Source organism: Sander vitreus, chromosome 7 (assembly GCF_031162955.1).
Source record: "Sander vitreus isolate 19-12246 chromosome 7, sanVit1, whole genome shotgun sequence".
Lineage (NCBI taxonomy): Eukaryota > Metazoa > Chordata > Actinopteri > Perciformes > Percidae > Sander > Sander vitreus.
In genome coordinates, this window is record NC_135861.1 from 12,433,121 (window position 1) to 12,443,081 (window position 9,961).

Below are 9,961 nucleotides of genomic sequence, written 5' to 3' on the forward strand. Positions count from 1 at the left end.
TACAAGCGGCCAAAATGGGTTTCCTCAGGAGGGTGGCTGGTGTCTCCCTTAGAGATAGGGTGAGAAGCACAGTCATCCATGAGGAGCTCGGAGTAGAGCCCCTTCTCCTTTGCGTCGAAAGGAGCCAGTTCAGGTGGTTCGGGGCATCTGGTAAGGATGCCCCCTGGGCAGGGAGGTGTTCCAGGCACGTCCAGCTGGGAGGAGGCCTCAGGGAAGACCCACAACTAGGTGGAGGGATTATATCTCCAACCTGGCCTGGGAATGCCTCGGGATCCCCCAGTCAGAGCTGGTTGATGTGGCTCGGGAAAGGGAAGTTTGGGGTCCCCTGCTGGAGCTGCTACCCCCGTGACCCAATACCGGATAAGCGGACAAAGATGGATGGATGGATATAAATCTCTCCCTGTCGCACATAGACATAGGCTGGTATCCAGACTCATGCCGGCCCAGATGGCTTTTACTTACTTACAGCTTAGTGCTACTTTTGAGACACTGGCATTTTGCAGTGCCACTGATGCCCCGTGCCCACTCTAATAACAGCTTGTGCCAACACAAAGGAACCCCTCTGACATTTTGCTGACATTGTCCGAGCAGTCCCTTTTACAAGCCTTGTCCCCGTTTCAAGTTTACACAATTTGTCACACTCCATTCAACTGTCCACCTAATGGACGATCAGCACGCCAGGTGAAACCGCTGTTTTTCTTGGCTGTTTGACACGCTCAGCCAAGGCTCAGAGGTCTGACTTTTTGTTTGGTTCACAGTGGACGGCATTATAAATTAATTGTGTTCCAGTGTGATCTATTGCAGATCACCATTGATTTATTTCTTTTTTTGCATTGTAACAATTGTATTTTTTATTAGCTATGCTAGTGTCTCAAGGGACGTCGGTTCACTTTGGTCCTGACGAAAATATCTCAACAACTATTAAATGTGTTGACATGAAATTAGGTTCAGACATCCACGCTTCCCATGTGATGGGTCCTAATTACTTCAATGATCTTGTGTCCATTTCACATGTGGGGTTTTGAGGGAAATGTCTCAATAACTATACAATGGATTGACATGGAATTTGGTTCAGATATTCATAACGTTGTTGATCCTTTAGCTTTTCATCCAGCGCCATCATCAGTTAAAAATTTTAATTGGACCAATACAAAGCATTATAAATCCACATTTAAGCATTATAATTTAGAGAAAATTAGCATGCTTATGTTAGCATTTAGTTAAAAGCCTCACAGAGCCACTAACATGGCTGCAGAGGCCAATGTTGCTCAAAGAGGAGCCATTTTGTTTTACACAATGTGGGCCATCATTCTTGCCATGTTTGAACTGTTACACATACAATCATGTTGATTTCAAAGACATACTGCACAATAAATGCACAGTAATTGCACATGAATTTACTTGCTGCCTGAAATGTAAAAAGCAATACGATTGGAGACATTCAAGTTGAAGACACTATTAAACAAGCATGACTGCTTTTTGCAGGGTTGATCATGTCTGCATCAGAGAGTCACCAGTAGTAGTTGATGATCCTGCATAATCACAGTTATTAGACTGGAGCCACTGTGGGAATACCAATTACGTGGGGACACCAAAAGAACATTTTGAGCCAAGCATTGAATTGTGTCATTGAGTTATGCAAATGTGATTCGCATGAGCATAAACATGCACCCATACGTGCAGCCTAGCAGGAATGCACACAAAATATAAGCAGGACAAATAATGTGCACACATAGACAATGAAGTAGAAATGTGTTATTGTTCACTTTGAACATCATCTCCTACCATTACTGTGAAAGAGTTAAGAAGCTATTTTAAAACCTAAGCAATATTAACAAATATTAAAAGAAACATTTGCTTTGTATTGTGCTTAAAGAGCAACTTTTATATAGCATTTTCAGGATAATACTTGCATTTTGTGTGTATACTGTCTCTGTGTAAGCCTCCCTCCCAAAAAAGCCCAGTCTGCTCTGCCAGAGTGTTTCCTGGAATCTGCACTCTGCTCCGCCACAGCCTCCGCTGTTGTTTCATTAGTTGAAGCTGGAGCTACTGCAACGGAGTATATAGCAGGACTTTGTACTGTGAAAAATCACCTTTGAAGGCTTCTAAACCAAATACAACACAACCGGACATGTACCAGCAGTAAAGTGACCCAAAATTGGGGAGAAATTACCAGCATTGGCCGCCAAGGTTACAGCTATCTCGCGTTAGCATGCAGCTACTCAATATTTAGCACTAGGCTATCGTTAGATTGTAATGGAATGAAGCCGCACTTTCTACCATCAAAAATCACAGATAAAGGCTTCTGAATCAAATACTACCCAATCGGACATGTTTCATCAATAATGCGACCCAAAATTGGGGAGAATTTAACAAATTGGCAGCCAAGATGACATCTTTTACTGCGGTTAGCATGTAGCTACTATAGTCAGCAGTGCTCACTAATTTCTCTAAAGTCAGTCTCACATTTCTCCTGCCAGAATCATGTTTCCTTAGCTTTGGACAGAAACTTTAGAGGACGTCATATTATTATTAACTGTCATTCTTCATTAGCAGTACTCAGGTGTACAGCTCCTTTTAATTGGCATGATCATTAAACCATCTCAAGCTGTAGCTGACTATGGCTTTAAAGGTGTAATTAAATAATGGTGAAGTCCTCAGGGGCGAGAGAGAGAGAGAGAGAGAGAGAGAGAGAGAGAGAGAGAGAGAGAGAAGTGGTTTAAAAGAGCAAAGCAATTAGAATAAAAGGTACAAACAGCCTAAAGACATTGTTGATAAATATACGAAGCACTTCCAAATATATTTGTTTGAATATATATTTGGGTCACATCTCTTTGTGGCTGTGTTGGGCTTTGTATCAATGCTGCCCCTGAAGCGTCATGTAAACACACACACACACAGTGGTAAATGTTCACTCTTCACCAACCTTGTATCAAATAGCTGTTTATCTTTGGATACTCCAGAGAGACAATCATAAACAATCATAATTTTACTGATTCTACTGGAAGTCGTCTTACCGTCTTAACATTTTTGTTTTGATTGGCTGCGGTTACAGGGCTGCAGTCCCTCTAAACTATTTTGGGCTTATAATGAAATCATTTTAAACCAGTGTGTTGTGTTAAATGATGGGTTTTTTTGGTACCCACAGTGACTGTGCTTAAGTAGATTATTTATAAACCACAACCAAATCACCTTGTCTGGGCTTGTTTCAATAATACTGTAATGACCGGCTCCCTGCACATTTTTCCCCTTGCAGTCCATTTGGAGATGTTAACTAATATCCTAATATTTCATAGTCTAATTAGAGACCGGACAACTCAAAAGATATTACAATAATCATAGAGGCTTTATTTGTGTAGCTGTCTGCCTTCCAACATGGACACAGGCAACAATTGTTAACCATTTAAAATGAAAACGCTTGCTTTTTTGTGTAGTGATGACATAGGAAAAATACATCTTGTAAATATGCTTCTTGAATAACATTGTTAGCATTTTATATGAACAGAGAGCGACATTTATATTCCTCATAGTATGTGGAAGGCCTACACATACACTATTTATTATTCAATTTAATATCCATGAATTTGCTGTGACAACACAATCAGTAACTGTCACACACTAGAACAAGACTCAGCTCCTGATTGTGTTCATGTTTACTGAGTTTAAACAAGGAAAGTTTTGTAAAAATAGATTCCAGCATTTCTGTTTATGTAAATGTTTGAAAATGCTGGAACTACGCAGAAACTTGGTTTTTCTCTTTTTTTCTTTTTTGAAAGTCAATGAACTGGAATTGTCCATTACTTTCAGTCGAATGGCAAAAGCAAAATTGAGTGAGCAGTATGTTGACTGTTATATAACCAGCATACAACAAACACACCAATACTACAGCTGTATGCTCCTGAACCTGCTCTACAGAGATAAATATGCAGTGCCCTGCTATGTCATGAACTATTACAACTACTGTTTCTAGTCATAGTTCCATTATCTTAATTGTGACTATAATTGCCACTGTTCATCGTACCCCCAACCGGCACCGTCAGACAACCGCCCACCAAGAGCCTGGGTCTGTCCAAGGTTTCTGCCTAAAAGGAAGTTTTTTCCTCGCCACTGTTGCACTAAATGCTTGCTCTTGGGGGAATTATTGGAATTGTTGGGTCTTGGTAAATTATAGAGTGTGGTCTAGAACTACTCTGTCTGTAAAGTGTCTTGAGATAACTCGTAATGATTTGATACTATAAATAAAATTTAATTGAAATTGAATGGAAATATTCCCACCGGTGTTGCGTTTTTAACTCAGCGTCACTATTTTAATAGTCTCATTACATTTGAGACCCCACCCCTGGGCTTGTCCCTGGCGTGGTGTTTTGTCATTTCTGTTACCACCCTGCTCTCTCCATAATGTTATGGTGCCATCTGTCAGCTTTGCACCCAGAATGCTGCTGAGTGGCAGGTGCTTTTGAATCTGCCAAACACCAGGGGTCTCATTTATAAACGTGGCGTATGCACAAAACGTGGCTGAAAATGTGCGTACGCCACTTCCCACGCAAAGGTTGTGATTTATAAAAAAAAAAAAACTTGACGGCAGAATGTGCGATCCTCCACGCAAAATCTGACCCAGGCGTATGCATATTTTTGGGGAATGGGAATTGGCGACGCAGATGGTGAGGTGGTGAACTGATATCAGACTACAGAAAATACATGCGGGAATACCAATTTAATATTTTCAAGTATTGATGCCTCACACACATTTTTTCACTCCATATCATCCACGTTACCATGAAGATTAAATCAGCAGTGTTATTTGTGATTGTACTGATTGATATGATTGTTCCATGAACACCTCAAACTCAAATCTTAAATTAAAATGTGTTCTTAATGTTTAATCGGCGCTGTCTCACCGTCACATTGTCCGCTAGGAACGCAGGAGGAGGAGATGGCCCAACTGCATGGAATACAGGATAGCATCAAATACCCTAGCATTAGATAACGGCAGAACACAGTGTAAATAACGGAATATCTGTCTTTAAAACTGTGCGTATATCATCAAATGTCAAAGTCTGAAAATACAGCCGTTAAGCTCTCGCGCAATCGTTACACTTAATGTCCTCGTTATTGGTCCGAACTTTAATACTGTTTGTGACAAAACCTGCATGAAGAAAAGTGTGTTTGCCTGTTACACTTTCTTTCGTCTTAAAATTGTATCTCGGGGTGGGGGATACCACTAGTTGATGCTGTGATTTTGGCAAGGTGTTAACAATCACTATTTGTTGTAAACATATAAAAACTGCGGTGAACCCGTGCGTAATGCTGCATGATGGCACTGCTGGCCCTGCAGGAGGACTACGGTAATGCAAGAATCAGGAGAGAAAGAGACTTCAGGGACCATGACGATGACTGGCTAATATGCCGATTTAGATTCCCTAAAGCTGTGCTCTTGGATCTATGTACTGAATTGGGTCCAATAGAGAGGGCAACGCGCCGGAACCGTGCCATCCTGGTCCAAATACAGGTCCACGCCACTCTGGGGGAAACCGGCTGTTTCCAGAAGGAAATGTCAGACAGCTAGGTGTTTTATTAAAAAAACAAATATTATATATAATCTTCAACTTTATCACTAAGGCTTGTTTGGATATAATATATTGTTCTGTAAAATCTAGGTCTGGTATATCGAAGCTGTCCCCGAGTGCCGTAATGCCTGCCGTTTTGGACGTATTATTAATATAGGTGGTCTATAGATCAGGTTTCCCTACACTGTGCGAGAACAGGCCAAAATTATAATTCAATTTGCAGCAATTCCTGAACGTCTGAGAAGTGTTTTGCTTTTCCTCCGCCAGTCATCATGATTCGGTGTAACGAAAGAACAACTGCCAGGGTCACTGACATACTGATCAGTATTCATGAGGTGCTTTGCATTGACTATTTATGGTTAAAAATGGGCGTGTACAAGGTGGGATAAGAGGCTGATTCATGTACGCACACTTGTGGGTAATCTGTGATTTATAAAGGGAACATTGCTTACAGATGTGTGTACGCACGGTTTTATAAATCTGAATGTTTTTTGGCCTACGCCATTTTTGGCTTTTGGCCATACGTACACTTTTAGTAAGGATCCTAGCACAGTTTTATAAATGAGACCCCTTGGTGTGTGCATGTGCACAGCAAAGAGCCTCCATCTGAACATAATGCTATTATTTACTTGTACAGTTTTACATACAAGAACATACAACACACTCTCCTGCTTCCTTAGAACAGTGTGCAGATGAGGGAGTGGGAATGTGGGCAGCACCAAATTATTGACCATGTCACTGGTGGTGGTATTGTTGTTCAAGCCACGAGGTTGCCAGGCAGTCTAATTAAACTGTGCAGGCTAGCAAGTGCTTCCTCCCACAAATCAGCAGCAAGAGAATGTGTTCTTCACTGGCAGAAAGTGATAGCATCGAGGAGGTCTTCCCAGAATCCCTGGGTGTGATGGTGCTATTAAAGATTGTAATACCAATATATTTTATATTTGGTATGCTAAAACTGGGTGAGCATATGTCTATAACACCATGTTATGGAAGTAGAGGATGGTGCTACAGTACAGTGCACTGGTACAGCTGAAAACATTAGGATTCATTCAGCTGGTTGTAATATACACATCCATTTTCATGGAAATCTATACATTAGTTTGTCATGGAGCAACATTTTTACCATTTTTACCTGTTGGTGGTATTAGATGAAAAGCCAACAGGCACCAAAAACCATAGTAATTATCCTTTAAGGTAACTTTACTGTAAAATTCACATTAAATTTAATGCATCTGTTAGCTGTGCTAATAATGTTATATTTCATGGCCAAAGAACTGGACTCATGGACAGACTCATCACAATCCTTGGGCCTTGCTGCCAGCGTTGCAGAACTATAAAATTAGCTGTAGATGACACACATTCACGATGCTCTGTGCTGTTTACATGTAATTGAAATGCCTGAAAAGCATGCTGTGTAAGGAATTTCAAATGTGTTGATGTCCTGCAAATGTCTTCAAATCACCTCACATGGTTTTGTTTAACTTAGGGCTGGGCAATATTATATCGATATCGTGATATGAGACTAGATATCGTCTTAGATTTTGAAGAATTGTAATATCATTACATGGTAAGTTTAGTCTTTTCCTGGTTTCAAAGGCTGCATTACAGTAAAGTGATGTCATTTTCTGAATTTACCAGACTGTTCTAGCTGTTCTATTATTTGCCTTTAACCGCTTAGTCATTATATACACATTATGATGGTTATTTATCTAAAATCTAAGTGTGAAGATATTTTGTGAAAGCACCAATTGTCAACCTTACAATGTTGTTGCAATATCGACATCGAGGTGTTTGGTCAAAAATATCGTAATATTTCATTTTCTCCATATCGCCCAGCCCTAGCCTAACTTTACTTAGATGCATTTTACTTTTTCATTCTCTAATACAGAGCCTCTTCCAAGTTTCAGTTATTCATTCTGTATTACATTAAGAAGATGAATGTCAATTATAACAGCACAGAGTGGCAAATTAGATCAGAGCTTCATGCCCACGATTGATGTAATAACAGCAGGGAAAACATTCCAGTGCACAATATGTGTAAATGATGAATGTGTCTGTCTTTTCTGTGTGTTTTCTTCAGATTGAAGGAGAGGAGGAGCAGAGACGTTTTGAGGAGGGCAAAGCACGTTACCTCCAGAATAAAGCAAAGAGACTCGCAAATAAGGAGCGCCAGCAGTGACGCCACTGCTCACCACAGTTAAACGCCTGCAACAACAGTATATCAACCTCACACAACACATACAGTATGAAGGAGATAAATACCCTCTCCTGTTCTGTAATTATAAGCTGAACCTGTGATGATTTTGTTTCCTGTGCTACGCACCAAAGCGTTCATATATGGCTGTATCTGTATTTAAAGATTAAGAGTACATATTTTTATTTTGTGGATATTTTTATTGATTTATGAAGCCTGTTCATGATGTCTGTGCAAAATGACAGTCTGACTGTAGAAGTAAGAGTACTATTTTATTTTAAGGAAGATTTTTGAAGACTATTTATGATCGGTGTCAGTGCAAAGCGATAGCGCAAGGAATATGATGAATAAGTGAGTGAATAATATTGAATAAACGATCCAAGCGTGAGTCTGGGGCTCTGGCCTCGTGTCCTTGCTGGTTTGGTGACGATGATGTCATTGTCTTGGGCATGCCTTGGCAGAGAGGGCACATGCTATCCATCTTTTTAGCACTGTGTCTTTCACAGAGAAATCAGCAGAGCTCGGGGGCTTTGACTCAACTCTCATCTCTCCCACGCCTGCCCTTCCCCCTCCCCTGCCCTCCTCTCCTCTGCTGCCTGTCTGTCACACTCTGACTCCAGTGTTTGCTTATCCTCTCCTGCTAATCGTCATGTCCTCGTCCATTTCCATTCTCTTGCAATGTCATTTTCTTCCTCCTCTCATTCACTCTATTTGTCCTCTGTCTCCCCCAGCCTTCTCCCTGTCTCACTCCCTTTGTCTCCACATGAGATGTGAGGACTTATAGAACTAGAAAGGAATGTGTCAGTATTTGAATCATTCTCTTTGCATATCTCCTGGGTGTGTGCATGTGTGCACAAAGAAAGATCAGAAAGATGAATCGAGGTCAGCAGCAGCCAGTGAGAAATCAATATCCATATGGCTGTAAGGCTGTGATTATTAACCTGCCATAAAAACTCCTGTTCAAATATTTAGCAGCATTGGTTTTTCATTTGGGTATTCAAAACACTTTTAGACTTCTGGAGGAGTAGGTGGGCTGCAATCCTGTGCAACAGATGGCAAGGACTAATTTAAGATCAAAACCAAAGTGAAATTCAAAGATTAAAGCCCAGTGAGTGAGCTCTATGAAGCACAGTGAGCCACACAGGTCTAAACCTCAGCAAAATGCCTTTTTGTTTGGACCTTTGTTCCTCCTCGTACGTTTTTTCCTACACAGACAAAAACGGATTTGTCATTGGATCATGAAGGTTATTGTTTTTGCCTCAGTCCCTCCAGCACAGTATGTGTGCTTTTCATTTCCCCCATGAAAATAAAGTTACGCTCAAGCTGCACCAGGGGGATATATCTATTTTTAAGCCAAGTGAAGTTGAGGCATCTTGTGGGAGAAGAAGAACACAGGGAGGGAGAGGAGGGAAAACACAATCTAAGTAGATAGAATCCATCTCAGATGGCAAGACAAGACTTCTGGGAAATATGAGCTTATTGAAAAGCATCTGCCTAATGCACAACATCAGCACAGGCATGCTTGACTGTCCTTGTTAAGAAAGCATCTAATTCCTCATCATTCACAACAATGTTCATTACTGTCTTCAGCCATTTCAGCTGGTAGCAGCTGGCTATAATACATAGAGACACAATATGGTAACCATGGTTACTAATGTGGAAGAACAGACTTAAAATGGAAGAGATGACATTATCAGAAATAAATGTTTCTCAAATTTGTTGTCAATAATTCAAGTCTCACGTGTAAATAATGTTTGTGCTTGCCAAAAACTTAGCATTGTCCTAAGTTTATAATATATGCTACAGTTTACCAGTTACCAGAGGAAGCTGCATGTCAAACTTCTTTTTTCCATCAGAGAATAATGAAATGAAGGCAAAAATCTGATCTCATGTTTCCTCTTCACATCTAAATTAGGGGACTAGCAGCCACCTCACTGCTGTATCCCAGTGTAGAGAGACTGACAAGGCTACTTAGAAGATGAATGATCCTCTGGTGCAGGAGAAAAAACATTAAGGACTCTGAAGGAACGATAAGTGATGAAGCGAGGCGAAAACTCTCAGCTTTTATTACAGAGTGACCCGCTTTGCGTTTTCTTTTCTCCTCAGCTCGGGAACGTCTCCGTCGTCAGTCATATTCTGACAGCAGGGACTTAACTGCCACACATGAGACAAGACAGATACCTAAACCGTGTGCACATTA

At 40.7% G+C, this 9,961-nt stretch overlaps 1 protein-coding gene across 4 annotated transcripts in view; it reads left to right on the forward strand.

Annotated features, from left to right (window-relative positions):
• acot7 (acyl-CoA thioesterase 7) overlaps window positions 1–8,149 on the forward strand; it is a 71,297-nt gene extending 63,148 nt beyond the window's left edge. For all 4 annotated transcript variants that reach the window (XM_078254666.1, XM_078254667.1, XM_078254663.1 and 1 more), the window contains one exon: window positions 7,648–8,149. In XM_078254666.1, the coding sequence (XP_078110792.1) occupies window positions 7,648–7,746 (99 nt within the window). In that variant the 3' untranslated portion in view covers window positions 7,747–8,149. The remainder of the gene's footprint in view (window positions 1–7,647) is intronic.
• The last annotated feature ends 1,812 nt before the right edge of the window (window positions 8,150–9,961 follow it).